Here is a 27,731-nt window from a genome sequence, read left to right on the forward strand (position 1 = left end):
TTCTTTTGTCGAGAAAGAGAAACCCATTCCCTGTGCTTTGTTTCCTTTTCCTGTTTCCTTTTCCTTTTCCTCCTTGTTTCTGTTTCTGATTTTCCGTGCGTCGTGCCTCTCCTCTTGCTTTTCTATTTCCGTGCCACAGCGAACGGACTGCGCTCTCTGTCAAATGCCGTTGTCTTATTTTATCTCTCACGTTCCTCACGTCTGTGTCCGTACTCACCATGCGACGTTCTTCGCACACGCACCCCCGACTGGCAACACACACCAAGCGGAATAAGGCGCAATGAAGCGAAATGCGTCGACATGACCTGGCTCTGGCACCGGACCAGGGTGGTGATCCATGCCTTGTCAATATGTCGTAGCCAGTAGCGTCGCGCTACTAGGTTCTTTCGTACGACTTACATGCAGTCCCGCCACACATCCCTGGCCGATCCTGCTCTTGGGCGGGCCCGAACCCCAGGGTGCCCAGGACCGATGCAAGGCCTGTCTGCCTGTCACGGACCAACCGTCGTGCTGGAAGTGGGTGGGACGGTGCGTGGGTGGGTGTGTATCTGTGCGTTGGCCTTGGTTCAGTTACAAAAGCGTGGGTGTGCATCCACTCTTCGGCGCAATGTTCCACATGGTTCTCGCGAATGTGCCGTCACAGGGGGGTGCGGACCGGGATCCAAAAAGACAAGTCGAAAAAGAAAGGGTGTGGTGGGATACTATTGAAACAAAGATGCTATGGAGGGCGAGCTTGAAATGACAGGAGACAGGTCGAGGCGATGCCGCAGGGAGAAGCGCCGATGGAAATGTACGATGTAACTTGGTGTGGCATAAGAACCGAGCACGTTCAGTATTGCAAGCAGGGTTCTTTTCGTCCCGCTAGATGAGGAGCAAAAAACAAGAAGAACTGCATATCAAAGGGTGCCAGTTGCACTCAGGTGGCTAGCCAGGCGCCCAGGCCATCAACATAGGCTTCGCCACGCGAGCTGAGAAGAGCGTGGACAAGATGAAGAAGACAGAAGCACATGGCGAAAAGACGCTATTCAACGCCACCGCGATCCAGGCTTGGCTGGCCAAAAGGGACATACATGGGCTACAGAGGCATGAGATGGCGTTGACTGAAAAGCCTTTTTCATATAGCGTGGCATGGGCTCACCGAAACGAGCAAGGGGGCCCCGGTGGCGGAGTCTTGGCCCTGGACATCATCCAAGCTTACGGCGTGTTTCTCTTTTTATACCTCTTTATGTCCAGCTCCTTTTCGACACATTCCCGCGGACTTGTCTGCTTGTCTACCAGAGGAAACCAACGCGGTGAACTTGTACAAATTCCAGATACAAAGATCCACAAAATCACGAAATCGACAAGTCAAGAAAACAAAAACATGCACCAAACGGTGATGCACGCAGATTGGGGCCAATCCGTGTTGCACGACGTGCGACGTACATTAGCCCTGCATTGGCGTCAGATGCTGGAGCGCCGTTGCTGCAGCGAAACCCGACTCGTGTCTCGTGCATGCCAGTGCGATGCATACCTCCCTTTCGACATTGCCACAAAAACAGCGTCGTACGTCGTATGTCGTAGTCGGTCGTACTTTATTGCATTCCTGCGCAGACAGGCACGCATGTCTCTGCCGCAGTCCGGCCCTTGTGTTGGTTCGTGTCCGCAAGTGTACAATCTGCCGTCTATTAATCTGACGTGGCTTGTACGAAATGCATCGTACTTGTCCTTTGCCACGCACATCAGCCCCTTGCTTCAACGGGAGGATGGCAGAGACCTCCTGTCGACTGGGCCGATCAGGGTAAGGGGGCGGGGACGATACGTGAGACCAAGGCACTGCTGCAAGACATCACCAAGACACGAGCAGACGTTGGGATTGTAAGACATCGGGTGCTGGAAGGGCACACAGTCGAGACAGGGTCGCCAAGTATTCTGTGCGTCGCATCTTCGTATGTAGAGCAAGTAAACAGGCGACAGGAAAGAGACGGCTGGATGGGGCCAAAGAGAGAATATACACGCAGGATGGCCATCGGCAGCTCCTTGCTGGACCACACTGCCATCAGGACATCCTAGACGGCTCCAGGGCTCCCACATCGTGTCACTGAGTCGACTGTCTCTGCCAATGTGTTGCCTATGTCTTTCCGATGTCTCTGCATCCCTACGTATTGTCTCTCGTCCATCACGGTAAGCATGTCTCGCGCCTGCAATTGTCTCAATTCGCCCCGCCTCGTTGTCACCCTTTTCCGCCAATGCAACCGCACTACCTAACCGTCGTGCATAGTTTCATTGTACACAGTCAGGCCGTACAACAGTGGCACGCATGTACGGGTGCAGGCACATTTCGGCCAAGACTCTGCATAGAACCGTCACATGTGTGATGTGTGGGCTTCATTGTCGTGTGCTACCCGCCTTCTTGCTCTCTCTTGCTCTCGCCTTTGATCTACGCAAGACACGGACCAGCCGTTCCCGGCATCGGTGCGCCCATTGTGAGTGTACCGTCTTTAGGCACTGTCGACAGCTGCAAGACCCAGAGAGGAGACTTGTTCTACGCTGTGCGTTCTGATTAAAATATCATCTTCAACATCTCTGTAATGTAAACGTTGACTAAAGGTACCATGCTCCCCCCAAGTCGTAAATCATTCATTGAGTAGCACGGAGTGTCGTGATGGTCTTGTACAAGTGTTTGAACAAAAGCCTTCTGAATTGGTGAAGCTGTTCAAATCACAATATTCACCGTGTTCCAGCTCGATATTCCAAATGACCATCACGGAGTCCACTTTGGAGGCACGTACCACGTTTCCCAACATGTTCATATCCCCACTCTGGTCATCAACGGCAGCGGCAGTGGACTGTTCAGTATGCCAGAAGCCGCGCAAGGCTCTGCCTCACAAGCTCAAGCCACCGGGTTGCCTTTGCGGTGAACAACGTGGTGAACAACGTCGTAAACGTCTTTAGTTGCTGCCTTGAGTAAACATATGCTCTTGAGTCGATTTCATATAAAATGAGCGATGCCCGCCATCTGCATCATGTCCTTCTTTGTTTCCCAACATTATCAACTTCTTCAACACAAACAATCCACTCCGATTCACAGCTTCTTTATATATTTGAAAATTTAAAACAAACAGTAAGTACAATGTCAAACATTACAGAGAACTTGGGCGACACTTTCAACAACAACGCCAGGGCTGACCAGATCGCCGTTGACAAGATCGCTCTGGGCAATGTGACGCCCAGCAGCTCTTCCGACGGCTTCGATACGCTGTCTGACGCATTTGCAGAGTACGAGACCAGTGTCGACACCAGTGACGAAGAAGATGCCGTCGTTGGGGTGGTTGAAGGTGACGACGAAGATGACGTTGAAGACGACGGACTTGACAATCACGCAGCCCGTCCCAGGCTCACAACAGAGGCGCTTCTCGCGCTCAAAGCGCCCATCCTCGCGCGCCTGGCCACAATTATCCGAAACGCCGAAAAGACTGAGATCCTCCATCGCAACGACAAATTTGAAAAGCAGCGCATCCTCGACAAGCTCTACAAGACAGTCGACGTCGATCGCGACGACGTGGAGGATGCCGCGTGGGACCTCGATGGCAGCAGCTTCCGCCACGAACAGAGCCTTCAGCGTCTGCTGGAGCTCAAGGCGCATCTACGGGAGGTGCAGGACATGGTTGTGTAGGTGTACCTGATCCCTGTCTTAGAGCAGACGTCTCTGGTTTTCCTGAATTTTCTGAGCATTTTATCCGCTCCCCACATGTTTGTTGAGTTTACCTTCTGAATTTCGCATCCTTGCAAGTGAGTATTCGAGCATTACCACTTTTCTTCAAATTAGAGTAAGCTCGTTGTACCAACTTTCATTTACAAGTTTAAACAGTCGGCTAACAAAATCGCAAATATAAATACACATCGCTCTTGTCAAAAACAAAACTACTCTTGTCTCTTCTTCTCATCGAGTCTCAAACTCAATATTCGCAACATCCTGAACGCTCAACGTTCAACGCCCATCTTCAGAATCACGACAACAGCGTCTGGCGTGTCTGTAGCCTTCGATATGTCGTAGGCAAGCTTGAGTAAGTCTAAGAGTGAGAATGAGATATCAACATCTCGGGAAACAATACAAAACTTATATTGGGCTTTCTATGTCTAAGGGAAATACGCTCTCAGTCATTCTCGACTTGATTGTTTTTTTTTTTGATATCTTTCAAAAATAAAACGATCTTGCTTGTCTTTATTAAAATTGTGTTTCTAATTTTTTTTTTTTGGTAAACAAATAAAAACTAAAACAATACGTAAAATCAAGAAACATTCCCACGGTCTTAAGAAAACAAGAGCACATTCACAACTTGACAGAGACCCAAACAATCGTGAAGCCAAAGGCAGACGTTCGTCGTTCAATTGTCTTGACAGTCACGTGAAAGATCAGGTGCAGTAACGCAAGTGGAGTTGCCGCGAGCAATTGTGCCGCCTCTTATTGGCTAAAAACCTAGGCGGGAAAGCTCGCTCATTCCTGCCGTCCACTGATGAAGTGGATTCTGTGTTTTGCACGCAGTCAACGACGACAACGACGACAATTCCCATTGCCAGCGACGAGCCTTGGGGAGACTGACGCACGACCCATTCTTTTTATTCCTTTCTACAGCGAGCGTCTCCTGCTGACGACCAATTGACCGCGCCAACTGGGCCGATCTCCTCCATCGTCGAAGCTTTTCTCTCCCCCTCTCCCACGTCCAGAACACTCACAACCGCCCACCATGCCTCAGGATATGCCGCCGACGGGCGGCTATGCCCCTGTCCAGTACAAGGTAAGATGGAACAATGGCGATATCGACTGTTGGAGGACAGATGCGTTGCCCAGGGACGACTGCAGGCCGTGGTAACAGCCCGCGGCGGGTCCGATCGGGGGATGCTGCGGCGCGGCAGTTTTGCGGAACAGCGTGGACGGAACCTGCAACACGGACGACAAAAGAACGCGGCTAACCACAGATCTTCCCTCCCAATCCAGCGAAACCTTCCTTCCCGCGGCTTCCGCCCGGCCATCCTGCTCGGCATTATGGGCGCCGCCATGGGCTACGGCTGGTTCAAGCTCGCCGTCGGCGTCAGAGAGCAGCAGTATGTCCCTCCCCAATCTCCCTCCTATTCCCCGCCTACACAAACGCCCTCTAACATAACCCAACTCTAGTGAAATGGCCCGTGAAAAGATGTGGTCGCGGATCCACCTGATCCCCCTGCTGCAGGCCGAGGAGGACCGCGACCAGGTGCGGCGGCACTTGGCGGACCAAGCGCGGGAGCGCGAGCTGCTGGGCGACAACACCAAGGTGTACAACTCGGACCGGTTTGTGCGGCCGACGTTTGCGGCGACGCCGCGCTCGACGACCAAGTAAGGGGGCGGCCGTGTCGCAATGAAACGCTGATCGGGAGCGAAGCGTGACGAGCCACAAACGGCGGGCATTCGATCGAACGACGCGAGGATGACGACGGCAGACGCGGCATACGGAGCGAAAAACAGAGAGAGGTGAAAGAGATGAGGCACATGGAATGGGCGCGAGGATGACAGCATTCGACGGACGACGAACGGTCCTGTACATAGTTGGATACCAAGACAGGCCATCCCAACAAGCAAAATAAATAAATAAAGACATTACCAAACATTCACTGTCCGTACGTACGATGATCAATGACTGCAAAGAACAGTCCATAGCAGCGTGACCGACGTCAATTCGGTTCTCATTACGCCACAGTCCGTAAGCGAGTATCCCAAAATAAGAAAACATAACCGTCCAACAAGAAGTGCCATACGCAAGAGACAAAATACAATCCAAGCTCCTAAACAACCAAAACAAACACAAAAGAAAGCACCACCACCGTCCCACCTGCGCCTACCCGCGCCTACCCGGAAATCTGCACCACGCGGAAACCCTCGGACAGCACCTTGTTGATGTCCTCGCTCTTGTGCTGCAGCAGGCCCAGCGCAAACGCCACGTCGTTCCACTGCCGCTCCGTGTCGCAGCGCGCCAGGCGGGCGGCCAGCTTCTCGGCCAGCTGCTTGGCGTGCTTGTCCTTCTCGACAAAGCCCAGCAGGAAGCGCACGATGCGCCGGAAGCTCTCCTCGTCGAGCGCCGTCTCGGCCGACAGCAGACTGAACATGTCGACAAAGTGGTTGTAGACGGCGTTGTCTTTGGTCGACAGCTCCGTGAAGAACATGCGCGCCAAATCCGCAATGCGCTTGTCGTCGTCCTCGAGGCACTTGGCCATCTCGCCCAGCTGGCCCTTGACCTTGACCTGGCCGGCCAAAATCAAAAACGTCAGCGTCATCAGACACGTGCGCTTGACGGAGTCGTCGGCATCCGCCAGGCGCCGGTACAAAAAGTCCGTGTTCTCGTCAATCAGGTGGTTGAAGCAGACGGCCATGTCCCCCAGTGCAATCACCGCGTTGGACCGCACCGTCGCGTCCGTCGACCGCTCCATGATCGTAATGAGCAGCGGCAGATTCGTCTCGCAGTACTCGGCGCTGACGCACATCAGCTTGGCCATGCACAGCGTCGCCGCGGCCTGCAGCCCCCTGTCCTTGTACACGATGTTGTTGGCGCAGATCTCCGACACCAGCGGGCCAAACATGCCCAGCAGCGCTGTGGGGCCGTACAGCAGCTCGCGCTCGCGAATGTGCTGCATCGCCTCGGTGAAGTCGTCCTCGGTGGTACCGCCAATGAGGTCCAGCTCGTCGCCCTCGTCCTCCTTGGCGGCACCGGGCGCTGCGGAGGCAGCAGCAGCCTCGCGGGCCTTGGCACCCTTCTTGCCCCGTCCCGCAGCACGCTTGCCGGTCGTGGCAGCCTCTTCCTCCTCGGCGATCTTGGCCGCCGCCTCCAGCTTCTCTTTCTCTTGCTTACGCCGCTTAAAGTCCTGCTCGCACAGTTCGAGGTGTACAATCTGCTTGATTGCGACCTGGCCCACGACAAACAAGAGCTGAGACAGGGCATTGGTGGTGCCGCGCTGTGACTGTGCCTTGGCCGGCGACGCTGCTTGCGTCTCGGGGAGGACGACCGTTGCGTTGCCCTCGGCATCGCCTGTCGGGAGCACCGTGGTGACGTCGCCGCGCGATGTCGGCCGAGAGGAGGCTGGCGACGGTGCCGCGAAGGCCAGGCGCGTCTTGCGGCGGATGATGTCGCTGCAGAGAACGTCCGGGTGCTTGGACAGGGCGTATATGGCATTGATGGCCTGCTCGGCCACGCCGAACCACTCCTTGCTGTCCGACGGCACATCGATGATGGCAGCCAACTTCAGGAGTACAGCATGGTCGTTGGCGAGGCGCGAGAACGTAACGCTAGAGTCCTTTGCCGCGCGGCCGACGGGGTTGATCCGCTGCAGCGCCACACACGTGTACTTGGCCAGCTGCAGGTCGGAGCGGCCGTGCGCGCCGAGGCCAGTGCGCAGCATCGTCTCCATCTCGCCCACGGCAATCTCCGGGTTGGCCGTGGCCAGCATGCCGAGCACAATGATGGCACCGCGGCGCTGTGTCCGCGAGATCTCGCGCTTCTGCACGCCGTACACCTGCCACAGCTTGGCGACCACCACCTCGGGGATCATGCCGCCCTTCATCATGGTCGCCAGCAGCTGCTCGAGGGACGTGAGCTCCGCCGGCGTGGCGCCAAAGGTCAGCGAGATCATGTTGCGCGCAATGTAGTTGGCTGCGTCGTTGGGGCCAAACACGTCGGGCGCCTCAAAGAACAGCCGGCGGTAGCACTCGATGAGGTGCGTCTGCACGCCCTTGCCCTCGTCGCTGTTGCCCTTGGTCCAGATAAGACGCAGCATGCGGCGGATGCCAATCTTGTTCTGCTCAATGTTGTAGGCGTCGCCAATCTCAAAGTAGTCCATGGCCTCAATGACCTCGCTCTTGTTGCGCGAGCCCAGCAGCTGGCAGATGGTCGTGGTGGCCTCGTGCAGAATGTTAATGAACTTGAGCGCCTCCGAGTAGTACTTTTTGGTGAGCGTCAGCTTGCTGATGGCTTCGGACGTGGCCGCCTCTTCCTGCGCCTTGCGAACAGCAGCAATCTTTTCCTCGTCGGTCATCTCGGCCATGCCTTTTTGGGGAGAACCTTCGATCTGAGTTGCCTCGTCCAGCAGACCCGTCGTGTTGCCGGCATCGTCGGCACTCTTCTCGCCCAGGTCCGGCGCGCCCTCGGGCGGCCGCAGCGACTGTATCTCTTGCTCGACCATGTCGAGGCGCTCCTGATACTCCTTGCGCGAGAGCTGGGCGCCGTGCATGGCCGTGAAGGGATGCGTCTTGATCAGACAGCCCAGCAGCTTGATGGCATTGCGGCGCACATTGCTGCTCTTGTCCTCGAGGCTCTGGTTGGCGAGCTCGGCGGCCTTGAGGCGGCGCTTGGGGAACTTCATGTCCAGGTCGCACAGCTTGACGTACACCTGGATGGTGCGCGAGCGGCAGTAGGGGTTGATGTCGAGGAAGCGCTCCTCGAGCACGCTGAAGAAGGCGTTGAGCTGCGACTTGTGGTCGTCGCCGCGCTCCTCCTGGCGGCTGAGGTACGCAATCATGTTGCCGCAGATCTCGATGAGCGCGCAGCGCAGCGTGTAGGATTCGCTATCCATCTGCTTGATGAGGGAGGCGACCTGCTTGATGACGAGGCGGGGCGCGAGCTCGGACAGCTTGATGACAAACGTCGAGACCTGCTTGGGGCCGCGCGTGTCGTTGCTGCTAAACTCCTTGTTGCTGAGCTCGACCAGGATCTCGTTGGCCAGCTGCTCGTAGTCGTACTGCTCGGACAGGATGTGCAGAAACTCGGCCATGGGCTCCGACAGGTGCTCAAAGTACGTCAGATTCTGCACAATCGAAATCTGTGCCGCGTAGGCGTGGCCGTGGTGCTTGACGGCCATGCAGAGCACCTTGAAGGCGTGCATGCGGATGGGCATGGACTTGACGCGCTGCTCGCTCTCGAGGATCAGGTAGACGGGGCGCGTCAGCAGGCCCATAAACGTGTCGCGCTCCGAGGTCGTCAAGAAGATCTTGGCCAGCTTGAGGCGCAGGACCTTGCACATCGTGTCGAGGGCCGTCTGCAGCTGTGCGGACGAGTCCCAGCTGCTGTCCTTGTCGTTCTCGGACGCGGCCTTCTTGCCACGCGCCTTGCTGCTGCCGCGGGCGGCGGGGGCGGACGACGACTTCTCGGCCGCGCGGGTCTCGACAGCGGAGACGGTCCATTGCAGCAGGAAGCCGTAGATCTCGAGCAGGTGCTTGTGGTGCGCAATCAGGTCCTGCTCGTCGGCCTCGAGGTCGTGGTTGACGGCATCGGCCTCGGCGGACAGGCCTGACGTGATGAGGTCAAAGACCTTGCTGAGCGCATGCGTCGGGAGAAACGAAGTGTACCTGGAAGAAGAAGAGGGTAAAAGTTCAGAATGGGTTCCAGACAGACGAGGTTGGCTCGCGCCCGAGAGGCGTTTCCTTTGCGTTGGCGTGCCCGAAGGCGTGCCGGACAGCGTGTCCAGACTAGAAGACAAAGACAGAGAAAACGGAAGGGGGGCATGAGCAGAAGAAGATGATGTGGAAAAGGCGCACTTTAAGAGAAACTGCAACGAGTCAAAATAGCTGCTGCGCGTAATGGCATCGGGGCTCTCGGCGACGGCGTCGACGATGGGGTTGAGCACGGGCGAGATGACGGCGTTGGTGAGGGCCTCGGGGTCGTTCTCGCAGTCGAACAGGGCGGCGTCGGCTTCGGGCGTGGGGATCGAGGCCGGGTCGCTCATGTAGAACTTGAGGGCATTGTTGATGTCGAAGGCGACGGCGTCCATGATGGGCGATTGGGTGGGGGAGGGAGGGCGCAGCAGCGCAGACCTGTGCAGTTAGAGAGAAAGAGAGGAAAGAAATGAAAGAAGAAAGAAAACGAAAAGAGAAGAGAGAAAAGCGAGAGGGTGGCAGGGGCAGCGGCCGGTCGATGCTCCTGTATGGAGGCCGTGGTCGCAAAAAGTGAAGCCACTGGAATTCCTGTCGTTCGGTTGGCGATGTTTGGCCAATGTTTTGGGCTCCCTCCTGCATGCATGGAGCAGCCGAGCGGAAGGGGAAAGTGCGACCTAAACCTGGGGCTATTGTGTCCCCTCTTGCCGTCTGGTGTTTGGTGTGTTTGGTGTGTTTGGGTGCAGAAAGTGCGCAAAGGGAAGGCGGGGCCTGGCAACGGCTTGTTTATGTTTACTTTGCGCAATTGCCGTTTTGGGACTGCCGCTAAAATAAGCCCGCCCCCTGCGCCCTGACGCGTTCTGGTCTGTCACCCCACTAAAGCGACGCACGTAAAAACCGCGTCACAGCGGCATTAGCGGCCTGTCAGCCTTCTCGGCCGCGGCTCTAGCAGCTTCTCTGGGAATTGTCAACAAATGTTTGGGGACACCACCACTACACAACACGCAGAACATGCCAATTGGGTGTTGGGTGCTTTGAGCCTTTACCCGGTCGTTTGTCGTTTACTGCGTGTTAGTCTATTTGTCACCAACGGTACCGGGTTTGTCTGCGAGCAACCCTTCCTCGACTGGCCGCACGACTTCTTTCGTCTGTTCTTTGCTTTCGTCCCATTTTGCGCATCCTTCTCCAGTATTTAATATGGCGACAGGCTTGCGGAGGAAGCGGGATGACGAGCCATTCAAGATTCACGAGGACATGGCGTTCCGGGAAGATACGCCGATGATCAACGACGTCGTGGCGCACATTCAGTCGACTCAAGACGATGGGGACGACGACGACGACCAGCCGGACGAGCATGAAGAAGACCAGGACGATCAAGGCTATGGTGGTGAGAATGACGACGACGACGACGCACACGAGGAAGAGGTGGTCATATTAGGCGAAGGGGTCGAGGAGGACGATGAAGAAGACGCCGAGACGGCAAAAAGCGAGGCAGAAGAAGGCCCCGACGACAATAATGGCGAGGACGACATTGACGAAGGTGGAGACACCTCGGACGACGATGTCATCGACGAGGCCGTGCAGTATGACATGGAGAAGCTGCAGGCCACGTTTCCAAGCTTCCGCAACCAGTTCCGGCTCATCAAGCGAATCGGCGAGGGTGCGACTTTCTTCCTGTCCTGTGACAGCCTTGTTTCTGGCTACAAATTCTAACTCGACTTTACAGGCACATTCTCGACGGTGTACAAGGCAGAGGACCTGCAGTACGAGCGCTACGACAACTCCTGGGACCTGGACAAGGACGCTGAGAAGTGGTCATCCCCGCCGCTCAAGCGCACAAGGACAGTCGGCGGCGCACGGCGGTCTGACCGGCTTCTTGACGAACACGACGAGCGTCATCTCTCACAGGACAGGAAACCCCGGCGTCGCGCCAAGTACGTCGCCATCAAGAAGATCTACGTCACATCCAGCCCGCTGCGCATCCTCAACGAGCTCGAGCTGCTGCACGACCTGCGGTCGTCACCGTCCGTCTGCCCGCTCATCACCGCCTTCCGCAGCACGGATCAGGTTGTCGCCGTTCTGCCCTACTTCCGGCACCAGGATTTCCGCGAGTACTATCGCCACATGAAGGTGACGGACATGGCCATCTACCTGCGGTCGCTCTTCGAGGCGCTTGCCGCCGTGCATCGCGCCAACATTCTGCACCGCGACATCAAGCCAACGAATTTCCTGTATGATCCTTCGACAGGCCGCGGCGTGCTCGTCGACTTTGGCCTGGCCGAGCGCGAGGGCAGCGACACGAAGCCCTGTCTATGCCACGAGGTGGAGAGCGTGCGCAAGGCACGCATTCGCGCGGCCTATGTGCCGAACGCGGCGCACAACGGCTACCCCAAGTCGGATACGCGTCCGTCGCGGCGGGCGAACCGTGCGGGCACGCGTGGGTTCCGCGCACCCGAAGTGCTGTTCAAGTGCACAGAGCAGACCACCAAGATCGATATATGGTCCGTCGGCGTCATCTTGTTGACCCTCCTGTCACGGCGGTTCCCCTTCTTCAACAGCGCGGACGACGTGGAGGCCATGATTGAGATTGCGACCATCTTTGGCAGCAAGCGCATGAAAATTGCCGGCCAATTACACGGGTGCATGTTCGAGACGACGATTCCGACCGTCGGCCGTGAAGGGTTCAGCCTGGAGCGGATCATCCTGTGGAGCAACTGCCGCATCGACAACAGCAAGACGCTGGTGCCGCTGAGCGAGGACGAGAAGCTGGCGGTCAAGTTTTTGAACCGATGCCTGGACCTGGACCCGAGCAGCCGCATCAGCGCTGAAGAAGCGCTGAAGCATGAGTTCTTGTCGAGCAAAATGACGGGCCGTGGCGGCCATGGCCGCCATGGCCGCGACCAGTATGCCGACGAGGAGGAGGATGAAATGGACATGATTTGATAGAGGAATCACAAAGTAGGATAGCCGATTGGCGTTTTCTGAGGGAGCATTGGATGGCGGTGGGATGCACCTTGGTTCGTGAGAACATGCATTTACATCAGGCGTTTAAATACAATCACATTTTCAGGAGGCACAGGTGTGCCGTTGCAGCGCAGCGGTGTACTATTTCTATATCGAATAACTGCAATTGAGGAGGTATTTTAAGAATTGGTTATAAAGAATCCTCAATTGTAAAATAAAGTGTAGTCTCCTCAGCATGACACTTGGATCAGTTTTTGACATATTTCATAACTAATTTTAAATAAAACAAGGATAATAATAAAAACTTTGCAGCGTTCAAAATAATTAAAACTCTGCCAAACAGTAGCTCAAAACTTTCGTAAATATCTAGGAATTTAAATCGAAAGCCGCAATTTTTTCTCAAATTCGTCAACACATTTGTTGTCTGCGATATCAGATATCCTCAGCCACAAGGTTGCCAGAGATTGTGTGACTCTGTCGTTCTGTCTTGACGCGGGATGCGGTAACAAACGGTACCACGCTACAGTGCAGTAAAGCCCTCGGCAGCGGTTCGGCAGGCCACGCCAGCCTGCCGCGGGACGAAAACAGCGCGAAAAGTGGGCACCATTCCAGCACATGCCAGCGGCCGGTTGTTCTCCGCATGGCGTCACTCTCAGCCATTGGCAAAAAAATAGCGTAGGAACGAGAAACACAAAAATCCAAGAAATTGAATTGCCAACGATTTGCTCTCGTGCGCCAGCGCCAGCCTTGCGACGTCAACACCCAGCCCGCACGACACCACGACACCGTCTTGTTACCGCCTCCGTCCTCCCTCCGTCCTCCCTCGATCCTCCCTTGAGCGTCTCTACCCCTCCCTACGTCACCATGTCGGCGGCTGCACCTGTAGCCGCGGCCGATGCCGGCGGCAGCAAGAAGAAGAAGACGCCGAGCCCGCTGCGGTCGATTATTGCCGGTTCGACGGCCGGTGCCGTGGAGATTGGTGCGTCCGATGGCTGTTGTCGTGTTGTCATATTGTCGTGTTGTGGAATTGTTGTATGACCTGGTCCTGCTAACACCCTCTTCTAGCAATTACCTACCCTGCCGAGTGTATGTCCTTTGACGCCTACTGACCATGCTCCCCTTGCACATGACATTCGTTGCCTGACAAGCACGCCCCAGTCGCCAAGACGCGCACGCAGCTCAACCGCCGGCTCGCCGACGGCCAGAAGCTGCCGTGGCCCAAGTTCGGCCCGCAGTGGTACGCCGGCTGCACGACGCTCATCATTGGCAACTCGGCCAAGGCCGGCATCCGCTTCGTCGCGTTCGACCAGTACAAGCGGCTGCTGGCCGACGAGAACGGCAAGATGACGGGGCCCCGCACGGTGCTCGCGGGGTTCGGCGCGGGCGTCACCGAGTCGCTGCTCGCCGTCACGCCCACGGAGAGCATCAAGACGACGCTCATTGACGACCGCAAGCGGGCGCAGCCGCGGCTGCGCGGGTTCCTGCACGCCGTGCCCATCATTGCGCGCGAGCGCGGCCTCCGCGGCTTCTTCCAGGGCTTCGTGCCGACGACGGCGCGGCAGGCGGCCAACTCGGCCGTGCGGTTCTCGTCGTACACGTTCTTCAAGCAGCTCGCCGAGAGCTACACGGCGCCCGGCGAGAAGCTGGGGACGGTGGGCACGTTTAGTATGGGCGCGCTGGCGGGCCTGGTGACGGTGGCGGTGACGCAGCCGCTGGACACGATCAAGACGCGCATGCAGAGCATCGAGGCGCGCAGCGTCTACGGCAACAGCCTGCGGTGCGCGGCCCTCATCTTCAAGCAGGAGGGCCTGCTGACGTTCTGGAGCGGCGCGCTGCCGCGGCTGGCGCGGCTGGTGATGAGCGGCGGCATTGTGTTTACCATGTACGAGAAGAGCATCGACCTGATGGACCGGCTGGACCCAGAGTCGCGGTACATATAGGGCTTGTTCTCTTTTCTCTTGTTCTCTTGTTGTTTGCTTTCATGTTCTCATGTTTGTTGCTTTTATTCCCGTCCATTGAAAAGTTCATAATTCCAATAAGTTCGAATTATTTGATTTGTATGGGAGAGGTATCATGCGAAAAGAGCCTGGACGGATAGAATATACAATACCAGTACATTTGCTAGTGTTCTGCCCGTTGTTTTGCCAATTATTGCTTCTTTTATCCGTATCATCGACATCATGTCTCCATCTATCCGTTCCAATGCTAGCCCAAGATCGTCTCGCCCATTTTGTATAACCCAGAACGCCGTGCAATGCAGTTGCCCAGTGTAGGCACACCTTTTGTTTTCTATACTTTTTTCGTTTGTCGTTCGGTGTCTTGCCGTGGTGGCTGGTTTCGCTTCGATGTCCGGCCTCGCCTCCACTCGTCGTCACAATCACTCGCCTACGACAGCCGGAACATGCCGCCCAGCCGCTTCCGCACGCGCCCCAGGAAACTCCGCGTCGGCGCCTCTTCCAGCTCCGTGATCAAGTCCGTGTAGTAGGTCGGGTTGCTGCGCGGCGTCATCAGCGGGCCCGTCAAGCGGTGCGTCTTCTTGTAGCGGTCGTCGAGCAGCGACTGCAGCGCATTCACCTGACGCAGCTGGCCGAGGTCCGACGTGGGTGGGTTCGGCGGCGGGCGGCCGGTGGCGCGCTCAATGGCAATGTCGGTGACGGGCGAGGCCAGGGAGCGGCGGCCGGCAAGACGGTCGGCTAGATGCTGGCCGCCCAGGACGTCCTGGAGCTGGACATCCGGCCGCAACTGGTCTTTGGGCCAGCGGGCGAACGCCGCCTTGTATTGTTTTGTGAGGACCTATTGCGTGTGAGCGAGTGAACCAAGTGGTGGGGGTCGGTGGTCTCCAGGATCGCGGACGTACACTCTTCAGACCCGACATTGTGGTTGCTTGCCGTCGACGGTACTTGCACGGCTGGGTGGTATCGTTGAGGCTCGGAAGCGCAAATTCAAAAAGTTAACGTGAGCTGCAACTTCACCCAAATGACGCTGTCTGATTGGCCGCTTTCGTTGGAGAGCGTCGGATTTTGGAGCAAAAGAGTGGGGACGCGGACGAGGCAAAGTAATGCCCCATAAACAAGGCACCAACTTTAGGGTCTCTGTTCTGACAGGGCTGTGGCGCCGTGGAAAGCAGTCGAACTCCACTGAAGCAGACCTGATAGCCTCGCTCGCCTTGCATTTCCCGAGCTGCCGTCAATTGCATAACGTCAGCAAGCCAAAATGCCATAGTTTCGCCCCTGCGTTCCGGCGCCTGCCATGCCAGGTCTAGGCAGCGCCCAATGCGCCGCAGATGCTCCCGAGGCCCCTGACTGCGCCATACTGTGGTGACTCGCCTATTGAGTGGCCTGTTCCCCCCCTGGCATGTTCTAAAAAAGGCCGCGCAACGGCCAGGATTCCAATAAGTCGCCGAAGTGTCCTCCCTTTCCTTTGTAACTCGTAATCTGCTCAACCCAAAACCCACTCGGGCCGCTCACTCTCCCTCTACCCACTCTACTCTGGTGATCGTCGTTCCTGACGTCCCCTTCGACCACGTTCAATCAAGCCTTCCTCTTTCTCGACAAACACAACACGACACTGCGTCTGCCGACACTCTTGACGCCTTTTGGCTCTCTTCGTCTGCCGTCTCTTCCTCTCCTCGACGACGTCCTCCATTCTTCATCCACCCTCCACCCTTCTCGACGGTCCCTTCGCCTCCCTTTGCCTCCTCTGAAACCGCCAAGCCGTTGAGCTCGCATCCTTTTCCAGACACATTTCAATCCGCACGACCAAGCAACAACAACAACAATAGCAAGCAGCGACAGCAGCAACGTCAAAGTACGGCATTTTTGCATCTCTACAGCATCGTCAGGAATACCGCTCCTCGCCCTCTCCTATTTGATCATCCATCTCCCATTGTCCTCAGAGTCCCTGGCTTGACCGCCTGCCTGCAGCCATGTCGGCACGGTACGAGCGGGTGCATGCCCAGGAGGACGACTACGACTACGACGACCACGACGACCACGACGACGACCGTACCCCTAGACACGACAACAGCCTCTTCTCGCCCAACCCGACCATCCCCAACTCGCCGCCGCCGTCGTTTCGGTCGCGCACGTCGTCGCAGGCACCGACGATTACGAGCGGCGGCCGACGGCACGGCACCGCCTCCATCCACACGACCCACTCGGTCGTCGACCCGGCGCTGGTCGATGCGTTTGGCGACGACAATGACGACAACAGTGACGACGACGACGGCGCGGATGCGGACGACCGGCAGCGGCTGATGCGCAGCCGAGACGCGCTGCGGCCGATGCGGGCGCCGGCGTGGATGACGCGGTCTGGGGCAGCAGCAACGGAGACAGAAGAGTCGGACAGCAACGCGGCACCCACGCCGTCGACGTCGACGCCCTCGCCGGCGCCGGCACCAACACGACGACCGGCACCGGCGTCGGGCACGACGCCGACGCCGACGACGGGCCGCGTCTACGGCGGCGGCATCCAGTCAGACGGCGTGTTTTCCAACCTGACGGCGCGGCCAGAGCCGGGCGAGGAAAAGGACGAGTTGCCTCCGGTTGGTTTCCCAAGTCCCTGCTGTGGTGAATACCGCGAATGATTCTACGAATGATGCTAACAGAGTAAGACCTACGAACAGGCCGCAGCCGACGCCGCCCCGCCGTACTGGGAGACGACGATCCTGGCCCCGCACCTGGGCGGCCCCGACGACGTGTATGTGGACGGCATGCCCGTCGGGTCCGTGTTCTCGTTTGCCTGGAACGGCATGATCTCCATGTCCTTCCAGATTGTCGGTTTCCTGTTGACGTACCTGCTGCACTCGACGCACGCGGCCAAGAACGGCTCCCGTGCCGGCCTCGGCATCACGCTCATCCAGTACGGCTTTTACGTCAAAGGTTCCGGCGACAGCGGCGGCGGCGGCAGCGGCATGGACGCTGCCGGTGCGGCGGCCGCCAAGTCGTCCGACGGCTACGCGGCCCCGCCGGACCCGAATGCGCACAATTTTGACCCCAGCACGGTGGGCACGGGCGACGTGTCGGGCGGCGGCAGCGGCGGCATCGGGGCGAGCCTGTCGGACATTGCCAGCAGCGAGTGGGCCGCGTACGCGCTGATGATTGTGGGGTGGCTGATTCTGATTAAGAGCGTGAGCGACTTTATGCGGGCGCGGCGGCACGAGCAGCTGGTGCTGCAGAGCCCGGACCGTGGACTGGGCGTCGCGGTCATTGCCGAGGGGGAGAACCCCGAGCGTGTCGTCTAGGCCGTTGGAGGCTCTTTTTAATTTGTGTATTGCTTGTTTTGTTTTGTCTCTTGCCGGCATATTTGGGCTTTCAGCAGCATACATTCCTTACTCCTTTCCTTGCGTCAAATCCATCTACATTTCTTGTCTGTGCCATGAGCTCATTACATCTTCCGTTTCTGCACCCAACGACTCAAATCGTAGAGTGGTAATGACTTAAATCGTAGATTGGCTGCTGCACTGCCCACTGACACTGTGACGCACACGATCCGCTGTGGGGTGACTCGCTAGCAGGGTTCACCAACAGCCGCCGCCAGCGGGTCTAGCGCTGTCGCCACCCACTTACATGTCATGCGCCCATCCACCTCAAATGATCTCGACTCGTAAACGCAACAACGCTCACCACGACCCGCTGCACCATCATATCAATTCAACGTCGTCCCACAACATATACCGTTGCAGCGACTGACGTGACTACTTTGACCCCCACTCCTTAACCACCCTGGCTGGACTTTTCAAGCGCACCGCCCGGGTCCTCTTCCCTCGGCTGCCGTCAGCATCGTCCTCGTCTTCATACGCCACCATGGCCTGGCGCAGCTCCGGCAACTCGCTGGCCGAGCTCGTCGACAACCTGTGCGCCCACGGCCTCATCACCGACGACCGCGTCAAGCAGGCCTTTCTCGCCGTCGACCGCGCCCACTACGCGCCGCGCAGCCCCTACAAGGACGCGCCGCAGTCCATTGGCCACGGCGTGACCATTTCCGCGCCGCACATGCACGCGCTGGCCGCGGAGAACCTGCTGCCGTATGCTGCTGGCAACAGCGAACACGGCGCGCACATCCTGGACATTGGCAGCGGCAGCGGCTACTTGACGCACGTCCTGGCCGCGCTCGCCGGGCCCGCCGGCTCCGTCGTCGGCGTCGAGCACATTGGCGCGCTCTGCGACCAGGCGCGGCACAACATGGCCAAGAGCGACGACGGCCGGCAGCTGCTGGCGACGGGCCGCGTGCAGTTTGTCGTCGGCGACGGCCGCAAGGGGGCGCCGGCGTCGCTCGTGGGCGACCACGGCTTCGACGCCATCCACGTCGGCGCCGCGGCCGCCGAGCTGCACCCGGAACTCCTCGCACAGCTGCGCGCGCCGGGCCGCATCTTTATCCCCATGGACGACGAGGCCGACGGCGGCGCGGGCGACCAGTGGGTGTGGCAGATTGACAAGGCGGCGGACGGCACGGTGACGAAGAAGCGGCTGATGGGCGTGCGGTACGTGCCATTGACCGATGCGCCCAAGTGAGGAGAGGCTGTGTGTGCGTGTTTTATGGATGACACAGATTGGAAGGCCGGGAACGCTATGATGCGGAGTCCAAAAATTGAAATTGCTAGTTATGACGTTATGACGAATACATTAATTTCCAACAACCGCCCGGGGCAGCATGTAATACCAGAATCAGCCGTCGACTGGATTTAGCCTGGCAGTCGGACAGTCGGACTGGCGGAGAGTCTAGTGCTCTGTGAATATCCGCAAAGAACCCGGAAGCTGGATTGGCATTGGGACCGTCCTATAAGACTCTGATGTTTCCTGGCCTGTAGTCAATCATCGTGTTAAATGGTTCGTGATGAATATCGCAAACACCACAACTCGCCAAGATCACCGGATATGCACAAGAAGCAAGCAACCATGGTACTCCGAATTGGTTCGTTCATCGCCATAGCCGCAGTTGCTCATGCTGTAACGGCCACGCCCATCACTGTCGATCTCGGCTATGCGTCGTACTCGGGCGTGCACAATGCCACCACCGGCCTCAACGTCTGGAAGGGCATTCGTTATGCATACCCCCCCGTCGGCCGTCTCCGATGGCAGGCGCCGCAGTCGATTGAGAGCAGCAACAGCCCGTCCCGGAATGCTTCTCAGACGCCCGTCCTGGCTGACCGTTTCGGACCTGCCTGCCCACAGTCGCTGTCCCAATACCCGCGTACGACGCCCGAGTTCACCCCCGGCAACGAGGACTGCCTGTTTCTGAACGTGTACGCACCCGCCAACACGAACGGCAGTCTTCTCCCCGTCCTCGTTTGGATACACGGTGGCGGCTATGGCCAAGGCGATGGCACCCAGGACATGTCGGGCCTGCTGACGGCCACGGCCCATGCCCACCCTATCGTGGCCGTCTCGATCCAGTATCGCCTCGGTGCTTTCGGATTTCTGGCGTCCAAGGAAATCCGCCGCCGTGGACAGCTCAACGCCGGTCTGCTGGACCAGCGGGTGGCCCTGGAATGGGTGCAGCGGCACATTGCTGCCTTTGGGGGTGACAAGGCGAAGGTTACGCTTTCGGGCGAGTCCGCCGGTGCCGGTTCTGTTTTGCTGCATACCGTGGCAGCCAACGGAGCCGGCGGCGCAGATGCCCAGCCCTTGTTCCAGAATGTATGTTCGTTTTCTTTAGTTCAATGTCGCTTTCGTCCCGTGCACCGCTCACTCGCCGCCAGATCTGGACCGCCTCGTCGTGGATCCCAACCCAGCCGCGGTTCGACAGCGCCGTCCCGGAGCGCCACTATGCCGACTTTGTCTCCGCCGCCGGCTGCAACGCATCGGCGGACGCCTTCGCCTGCCTCGTCGCCCAGGACAGCCTCACCCTGCAAAAGGCCAGCAACTTGGTGTCGTCGACGCCGCCGACACCCATCGGCAACTGGGCGTTTGTGCCCGTGACGGACGGCCAGCTCCTGACCGCACCGCCGAGTGCCCTTCTTCTCGGTGGCGCTGGCGCTGGTGCTGGCGCCAACGAGAGCCGAACACAACTCCACGGCGTCAATGCCTTTGTCGGGAACAATGCGGACGAGGGCGTGCTGCTGGTGCCGTCCAACCTGCACACGGAGGCCGATCTGCGCACATGGCTGCAGGCCTACTTGCAAGAGCTCGGCCCGGACGACATTGACACGATACTGGCAAAGTACGCACCGGCCAACGGCGGCACCAGTGTTGCCACCAGTGTGCAGCAGAGGGCCTATGTACGTCCAAGGTGTGCCCCTTGTTGCGTACGAAACTTAAGCCAAAGTTGCAGCTGCTGACCATTGCAAGAACCTCTATGCCGAAGTCGCTGTCGTGTGCCCGAGCTACTGGCTCTCGACGGCGTTTTCGAACAACAGCACTACCACAAGCCGCTCGTCGTATCACTACCAGTACTCCGTCCCCTTTGCGGCGCATGGCGCCGACCTGGCGGCGTACTGGGGACCGGCCACACCAAACTTGGGCCCGGAATTTGTCCAGGCGTTTCGAGGTATGTTTCCGTCTACTGTGTTTTGTGTGTTGTCGATAGATTGTCGATGTTTGATTGCTAACTTCTGCGTCTTCCGCGTCTCGCAGAGAGCATCGTCGCGTTCGTCGCCACCGGCAACCCGTCGATCCCGCTGGCTGTGGCCAACGGGGCCTCATCGGCAAACAAGACGGCACCAAACGCTGCGGCCCACTGGCCCTCTTGGGCTGCCCCCCATGGCGGCCACACACTGGTCAACCTCAACCAGACGACGTCGTCATCCCTGGCACCTGTGAACCAGTTCTCGGCCGAGGACGCCGATGCCTGGGAGGGCGGCCGGGGTGAGCGCTGTGCCTTTTGGCAGCAGCTGGGTGCAAAGATTCCGGAGTGACACAACGTCAGCGATCCACAACGAAAACAAAGAGAAACCGTTGGCATTTCATTCAAAAAAGCAAACAAAAAAGTCGCTCGTTCACTGTCCCTGTTCTAAATAAAACCACCGAAGCCGACAAACATGAAACCAAGAAAAATAGGGGCCATGGCCCTCCCACAATCTAATATGCTTTCCTTCTAAAATATATGCCATGCAGAACACAATGTCGTAGATAATAGGAAACATGTAGGACGAGAGATGGCAGAGACGATGCGGCAAAGGTAACGTATAAAACAGAGGGATATTAGGAAGGAACAAAACACCAAAAAGACATCATAGACCAGGGTCGTACGTCCGTGACAAGAGGCGAGAAGATATAACAAGTCCATAGTAAAAAGACCAAGAAAGAAATGTGAAAACCCAGAACAAAAACAACTTTATTGTTTCTGCGCCGTCGCAATGCCAAGAATACGGCTTCCCAAGGCCTTGTAGCCGCCACTGCTACCACCCGCACCGCTGCTGGCCGGCTGCACCACACCGTCGTCACCGCTGGCGCGGCCGGCATCCGGCGTCAGGATCACCGACTGCTGCATCGGGTCATCGTCCCCGACAAACGTCCAGCTCTCCTCGGGCTCGTCGTCGTCGTCAACATCGTCGTCGTCGTACGCCTCCTCGTCGCTGTCGGCGTTGATGTGCTTGCCGTGGCCGCGGTCGTTGCGGTCGGCGCGTTCGGTGCCGCCGCCGCTCCGCAGCATCCCGCTCTTCGCGGCCTTTTCGCGCACCAGCGACTTGGCGTACTCCATGTCGCGGTAGATGCTCTGGATGGCCGTGTCGACGCCGTTCTCTTCGCGGATCTGCTCGCCCAGCACGGCCGCCTTGCGGATCATGCGCTCCGAGTTGGTCGCCTCCCAGAGCGCGCGCGCAAACGACATGGCGCCCCATTTCTTGAGGCACAGGCCCACGCCCAAGTCCTCCACGCGCATCCCAAAGAAGAACTGGTCGCCAAAAAAGGGCCGGATGATGGTCGGGATGCCGGCGCGCAGCGACGCGCCCGTCGTGCCGGAGCCGCCGTGGTGCGCGGCGGCGTCGATCTGCGCAAACAGCCAGTCGTGCGGCGCCGACTTGATGGGGAAGATCTCGGCCGGCAGCACGTCCTCGGGCGGGTCCGCGTGCATCACACGTCCTGTCGCCGCCTCTGCCCCTGCCTCTGCCCCTGCCTCTGCCTCTGCCTCAGCCACCGCCTCCGTCTTGTCGTCCTTCTTGGCCACCAGCCGGTCCGACCAGCCCTTGGACAGGATGCAGCGGACGTCCGCCTTGTGCACGGCGTCAATCACTTCCTGCGTCATCTTGGCGGGGTCCGCCACCACGATCGAGCCGAACCCGACATACACAATCTTCTTGCGGTCCTTGCGTGCCTTGGCGATAAAGTCGAGCAGGTCCTGCGGCGGCGTCCAGGCCGGCTCCTTGGCCTCGGCCACCTCTTTCCCCTCGGGCTCGCTGCTGCTCTTGTTGTTGTTGTTGTTGTTGTTGTTGTTGTTGTTGTTGTTGGCCTTCTTGATGTTGGTGCCCTCGTCGAGGAACCAGTAGCCCGTCACGCGGATCCAGTCGCTGTAGTCCAGCGGCGGCGGCACGACGCACGGGCTAAAGTTGTACAGGAACGGCACCTTGTTGATCTGCAGCTTTTCCAGCGACGTGTTGCGCAGCCCCAGCGTCTTGTTGCGCCACCGGTTGACCTGCCCGGCCGTCGCCCGCCAAAAGATGTTTTCAAACATGGCGTACGAGAACTGGTTGTACGCGCCGCCCATCCGGCGCTCGGGCATCAGGAACGCGTGGGGGTACGCCCGCGTGCGCGTCCACGGCATCGTAAACGCCCGGAAGTAGGGGATCTGCAGCTTCTCGGCAATGTGGATGCCGGCCATGGCGCTGGGCGACTCGATCAGCAGGTCCGCGCCCTGGCACGCCGTCCACGCCGTGGACAGCAGCTCGTCGAGCCACGTGCGCATCTTGCTGTTGGCCTCGCGCAAAAACTGGATCGTAAAGGTGCCGTTCTCAATGCAGATGCGCATCAGCTCGCCCGGGTCGCCCGCCACGCGCCCGTAGTCCAGGCCGTGGCTGCGGATCCAGCCCTCAAACTCGGGGTGGGTGGCGATGCGCACGTGGTGGCCCTCAGCCAGCAGGCCGCGCCCCAGCGCAATGTACGGCTGCACGTCGCCGCGGGAGCCAATCGTGAGACACGTGATGCGCAGGGGCTTGGCGGGCTTGAAGTTGAGAAAGGACGCTTTCGGGTCGTCGAAGAGAATCGTGGGCGCCTCCGACATGAGCGCCGACTGGCGTAGGATCTTCCGGTTCAGCCGCTCGGCTTTGGCTTCGCTGGAGGCAGCCACCGCCTTGGCCGTGGCGACGGCCGCGGCGGTGGACTCGGCCGGCGTCTCGGCATGGTCGTCCATGCGCGCCGCGGCCTCCTCGCGGGCCTCTTTCAGCGCATCGCGCTCCGCGAGGGCCACATCGGCGTCCGCCTTGTCTTGGTCGCTCAGGACGCCCGACTCCTTGGCCGAACGGAACCGGTCGAGAAGATGCAGCAGCGTGATGGCGCAGTCGTCGCGCAGTTCGGCCTGGTGGAACTCAAAGAAGAGCTCTTCGTGGCCGCGGATCACGACCACCAGGCCGGCGTACGTGTAGCGGAAGCCCTTTTCCTTGACCACGTTCTCAATGTCCTTGAGCGGCAGGATCAGCTTGGTGCGCGTGCCGGGCACCAGGCTGCGGAAGCAGAAGTAGCGCTGGCTGACGTAAATCTTGCCATACAGCGGCAGCACGCGCATGATGGAGCCAAAGTACGTCGCCTCCAGTTTTTCGGTGTCGGGCAAGGCAAAGTGCTCGCGGAAATGCTCGTTGGAGACGATTGCGTCCGCCACGGACATGCCGGGCTCGCCGTCGGGCATGCCAGCATCCGCATGCGGCGTGAGAGATGCGTCGTCGTAGTGCTGGCGGCCGCCCTTCCACATGCCCGACACCTTCTCGACGTAGCCCATGGACTCGGTCGCCAGCATGGTGCTCATGCGGCGCGACTGGCGGTTCAGCCAGCCAGCATAGGCACCAGCGCGCTGCAGAGGGTAGGTGCCAAGGCGGGCCAGGTTCTGGGCCAGGCCTTCCTCGTTCTCGCCGGCTTCGTCGGAAGCGGCACCTTTGAACTTGCGAATGTTGCCGGTCGTGGCAGAATGGTGTGGTGGAGGCTTGGCGGCGGCGGCAGCAGCGGCGGCGGGCCGAGACGTAGATGGAGGGGGACCCGCGGAATGGGGCGAGCCTGCATCGAACGTCGGGCTCTGGAACACGTCGCTGCCGTGCAGGATCTGGCTGGCCGAGGGGTCGTCGCTGGACGAGGCCGCCATGTTCGAAAAGCTGATTTGGCTTGGGTCTTCCACGGACGACTGCATGAACGAATCGGTCGAGTCCTGTGGGTCAGACGACTGCGGCTGCGCGGCCGATGTGCTGCGCTGGCTGATCTTGCGCTGTACCGTATCGCCGGCCGCGCCTTTGATCCGGTCGCTGAAGCTCCGGCGCGGCGGGTTGGCCCGCAGGACCTGGCTCGTGTCGAGGCTGCGACGGGTCGGGCTAAAGGACGAGCGCAGCGCATCAAAGCTGGTGCGCGGGATCTCGCCGCTGGCACGCGGACTGCTGGCGGCCGTGGGCGGTATCGAAAGGAGCGTCGCGCGCACCGAGTCCTGCAGCTTGGAAGGTGGCTTGGACATGGACATGCGCTCTTGGCCAGCGCCAAAGGCGACGCTGCCGGTCGAGTCCTGCGAGACGCGGTCGTCCATGCCCTGGCCGGCCGACGGTAGGTCGAGGCGCCGACCGTAGGCGCGGCTGGGCGTGCCTTGACCGCTCTGATTGTCGGAATCGGCGTTGTTGTTGTTGTTGTTGTCGTTGCTGTTGACGTTGTTGGCGTCGATGAGGATCTTGAGAACACGCACGGCATCCTTGCCGTAGTCGAAAAAGGAAAAGAAGTACTCGTCAATGGCAAACGTCTCGTCGTTATCGATGACGCGGATCTTGCACGTCTCCGTGAACTCGACCATGGCCTGGTTCTCTTCAATGTCGATGACGTTCTCAATGGGCAGGGAGATCTTGACGCTGTCGCCGTCGTTGTGCGACCGGAAGATGACGCGCTGCAGACTCTTGACCCACTCCTTGGCGCTCGCGGCGCTGTCGGCGCGGAAGAAGTAGGTGCGGTGGTGCGTGACGACCTGGAAGTGCACGCCGTCCTTGTCCTGGTCGGAGACGGTGGCGGAGATGCCGTAGCGCAGGTCGATCTGGCCGTGGGGGAAGTAGAGGTTCTTGGCGTCGCGGTAGTACGAGAACACGTCGCCCTTGAGCCGGAACCAGTACCGGTTGTACTTGGGATTCCGCTTGCCCGACTTGGCCAGGTAGCCCGACTTGGCGACCTCGTTGGCCTTCTTGGGCAGGTAGGCGTAGAAGCAAATGTGGCGCGACGTGATGTACATGTAGCCCTGCAGCAAGACGCTCTGCAGCAGCCAGCAAGGGTACTCTTCAATGACTTCTTCCGGCTTGTCGAACTCGAAGATTTCCATCAACTTGCGGGACAGTGCCGACGGACCGCCGTCCTCGACGTCGACACCATCGCCCTTGTCCTTGTCGCTGGACTTGCGGTCCCGGTCAATGTCGAAACTGGGCCGCAGGGACGCCAGCTCCTTGGCCTCGAGCATACGGGACATGACAGGGATGCTGCGGACGCTATTGCTGCGCTCCGCCCGCGTGACCTGGATGCTCGGAGAGTGGTTGGAGCCGCGCGCGGAGCCGACAGCGACATCAACATCCGAGGTGGCGCCGCTGCCGCGGGGGAGCCGTGTCTGGGTCGAGGACGGCGTGTGGGAGCTCTCTGCCTCGGCATCGGCATCTTCGTCTTCTTCGAGGATGCGGCTGTCGCTGGTGCCGCCTGCGCTTGCATGCTTGGACGACTTGGACGACAGACCGGACGACGATCGGCGTTTGCTCGAGGAAAGCTTTTGCTTCAGAGACGGCAGCGAGCGCATAAGTTTGCTGTCGGAGAAACGCGAGCGACGTCCGCTGTCCTTGCCATCTTTGCCATCCTTGCCAGTACTGCTGGTGTTGCGTGTAAAGATGGTCGACTGGGATACGTCCTTGGCGGGCTTCTTGCCGCTCTTCTTCTGGGAGCCGGCAGCGGGCAGGACCGTCGTAGCGGCGCCGTCGCTGCTAAAGTGCCGACGCTGGGCAACGTCGCCATCACCGCCCTCTGCGTCACCGCCGTCCTCGTCATCCTCCTCGCTCGAGTGGTCTCCAAATCGGTTGTTAAAGTCAATGTTCGAGCCGGCGGCGGCGAGCATGTTGAAGACGCTCTGGTTCATGTTGTAAAAGGCACCGTTGCCAGAGACGACGGGCCGGATGACCTCCTCCTCGCCGCCGTCGTCGCTTTGTTTTAAACGCTCGGGAAAGTCCATGGCTTTGGGCGTGCGCTGGCTGCCACCGTCGTGGCGCCGCTTGACGAGTTTCTTGGGCTTGTGCCGGCCGGCGTCGTCTTCCGACTGGCGGGGGCTCGTGTTGGAGAGCCGGGTCGGCGAGGACGCAAGCGCCGACGCCAGAGCGGATGTGGATGGAGACTGCGCGGACAAGCGGCTGGACAGTCGGAGGCTGTGGCTATGGCTCTTGCGCTGATGGTCATTCCTGTTTGTCGACGGAGTTGTCGGCGAGGCGGTGCCCGCGACCGTTCGTGATGGGCCAGGCGATGACGAGGCAGAGGCGGCAACGGGCGGGGCCTGGAGAGTGGCTGTCGAGGAGGTGGTTGTGTCGATATTAGTATTACGATTACTGGCATCTGAAGGTGCCGTGGAGAGTGGCGGGGTTTGGGTTGGCGTTGGCGTTGGCGTCGTGGAGGACGCAGCAGTCGGTGCTGCTGGATCTCTGGGCGGAGCCATGTTGGAGCGGATGGGACGCGGTATGGATTCTCGTTGAAGACGTGAGAGGCAGGCAGACACGTCGAGGAGGCTCGTTCGGTTTGCAGGCGTCGAATCAGTGGCCTGCGTCCAGAAAGAACTGGCTCGCGGTCGGGGGTTCAGGAGCAAGGCGACCTGCTGCAGGAGGACTTGGCAGTCAGTCACAGGCGTGTATGGGACGAAGTAAGAGAGGACAGAACGGGCGGCTTGTGAACGTTTGTTGGCGCTGTTTGCGGGGGCGTGGGTGGGTGAGGACTAGTGGTTCATTCGCGAACTTTGGGGCCTAGACGTGGACGGGACCCGCCGGGCAGGGCAGGCAGGGGGTGCTTTGGGTGGGGACTGACCGCTTGCGCAGGCGGCAATGTGCACGCCTGACGGAGAATGCGTGAGAAGTCAAGTTCGACCTGTCAAACGCTGTGTTGATTTTGCTGTTCCTTTGAAAATCTCAAATTTTTGTCAGTCTTTTCAAAGGGCGTCTTTTCGAAGGGACGATGAACGGCCGCAGGAATAGGCACGGGCCACTGGCTGCCTAGCCGGAATGGAGGCTCCTGTCGGTATTGTGTCTTTGCCAAGGCGCGCAGATGAGCTCGAG

At 59.1% G+C, this 27,731-nt stretch overlaps 10 protein-coding genes across 10 annotated transcripts; 7 read left to right on the plus strand and 3 right to left on the minus strand.

Annotated features, from left to right (window-relative positions):
- Positions 1–3,112: 3,112 nt before the first annotated feature.
- Positions 3,113–3,655, plus strand: SPSK_01998 (uncharacterized protein; the record flags this gene model as incomplete). Its single annotated transcript, XM_016728896.1, has 1 exon — positions 3,113–3,655. One exon carries the CDS (start codon positions 3,113–3,115, stop codon positions 3,653–3,655), a length of 543 nt encoding a protein of 180 aa, XP_016590208.1.
- A 1,072-nt stretch (positions 3,656–4,727) lies between these two features.
- On the plus strand, positions 4,728–5,357 carry SPSK_01969 (NADH-ubiquinone oxidoreductase subunit GRIM-19; the record flags this gene model as incomplete). Its single annotated transcript, XM_016728867.1, has 3 exons — positions 4,728–4,778; positions 4,832–5,085; positions 5,156–5,357. The coding sequence occupies 3 exons, from the start codon at positions 4,728–4,730 to the stop codon at positions 5,355–5,357; spliced, it is 507 nt and encodes a 168-aa protein (XP_016590209.1).
- Positions 5,358–5,862: 505 nt separating this feature from the next.
- Positions 5,863–9,771, minus strand: SPSK_01386 (condensin complex subunit 1; the record flags this gene model as incomplete). Its single annotated transcript, XM_016728301.1, has 1 exon — positions 5,863–9,771. One exon carries the CDS (start codon positions 9,769–9,771, stop codon positions 5,863–5,865), a length of 3,909 nt encoding a protein of 1,302 aa, XP_016590210.1.
- A 799-nt stretch (positions 9,772–10,570) lies between these two features.
- SPSK_01627 (cell division control protein 7) lies at positions 10,571–12,316 on the plus strand (the record flags this gene model as incomplete). The annotated part of the gene is made up of 2 exons (XM_016728535.1): positions 10,571–11,033; positions 11,100–12,316. The coding sequence occupies 2 exons, from the start codon at positions 10,571–10,573 to the stop codon at positions 12,314–12,316; spliced, it is 1,680 nt and encodes a 559-aa protein (XP_016590211.1).
- An 885-nt stretch (positions 12,317–13,201) lies between these two features.
- SPSK_01826 (solute carrier family 25 (mitochondrial citrate transporter), member 1) lies at positions 13,202–14,277 on the plus strand (the record flags this gene model as incomplete). Its single annotated transcript, XM_016728726.1, has 3 exons — positions 13,202–13,316; positions 13,403–13,423; positions 13,496–14,277. The coding sequence occupies 3 exons, from the start codon at positions 13,202–13,204 to the stop codon at positions 14,275–14,277; spliced, it is 918 nt and encodes a 305-aa protein (XP_016590212.1).
- Positions 14,278–14,722: 445 nt separating this feature from the next.
- SPSK_02017 (uncharacterized protein) lies at positions 14,723–15,212 on the minus strand (the record flags this gene model as incomplete). The annotated part of the gene is made up of 2 exons (XM_016728915.1): positions 14,723–15,130; positions 15,195–15,212. 2 exons carry the CDS (start codon positions 15,210–15,212, stop codon positions 14,723–14,725), a joined length of 426 nt encoding a protein of 141 aa, XP_016590213.1.
- Positions 15,213–16,262: 1,050 nt separating this feature from the next.
- On the plus strand, positions 16,263–17,579 carry SPSK_01753 (metal homeostatis protein bsd2; the record flags this gene model as incomplete). Its single annotated transcript, XM_016728659.1, has 2 exons — positions 16,263–16,880; positions 16,944–17,579. 2 exons carry the CDS (start codon positions 16,263–16,265, stop codon positions 17,577–17,579), a joined length of 1,254 nt encoding a protein of 417 aa, XP_016590214.1.
- Positions 17,580–18,141: 562 nt separating this feature from the next.
- SPSK_01948 (protein-L-isoaspartate(D-aspartate) O-methyltransferase) lies at positions 18,142–18,849 on the plus strand (the record flags this gene model as incomplete). The annotated part of the gene is made up of 1 exon (XM_016728846.1): positions 18,142–18,849. The coding sequence occupies one exon, from the start codon at positions 18,142–18,144 to the stop codon at positions 18,847–18,849; it is 708 nt and encodes a 235-aa protein (XP_016590215.1).
- Positions 18,850–19,233: 384 nt separating this feature from the next.
- SPSK_01553 (carboxylesterase type B) lies at positions 19,234–21,191 on the plus strand (the record flags this gene model as incomplete). Its single annotated transcript, XM_016728462.1, has 4 exons — positions 19,234–19,974; positions 20,037–20,555; positions 20,626–20,824; positions 20,911–21,191. 4 exons carry the CDS (start codon positions 19,234–19,236, stop codon positions 21,189–21,191), a joined length of 1,740 nt encoding a protein of 579 aa, XP_016590216.1.
- A 419-nt stretch (positions 21,192–21,610) lies between these two features.
- Positions 21,611–27,121, minus strand: SPSK_01368 (sterol 3beta-glucosyltransferase; the record flags this gene model as incomplete). Its single annotated transcript, XM_016728283.1, has 1 exon — positions 21,611–27,121. The coding sequence occupies one exon, from the start codon at positions 27,119–27,121 to the stop codon at positions 21,611–21,613; it is 5,511 nt and encodes a 1,836-aa protein (XP_016590217.1).
- Between the last annotated feature and the right edge of the window lie 610 nt (positions 27,122–27,731).

This window comes from Sporothrix schenckii (genome assembly GCF_000961545.1).
Source record: "Sporothrix schenckii 1099-18 chromosome Unknown Cont42, whole genome shotgun sequence".
Taxonomy (NCBI): Eukaryota; Fungi; Ascomycota; class Sordariomycetes; order Ophiostomatales; family Ophiostomataceae; genus Sporothrix; species Sporothrix schenckii.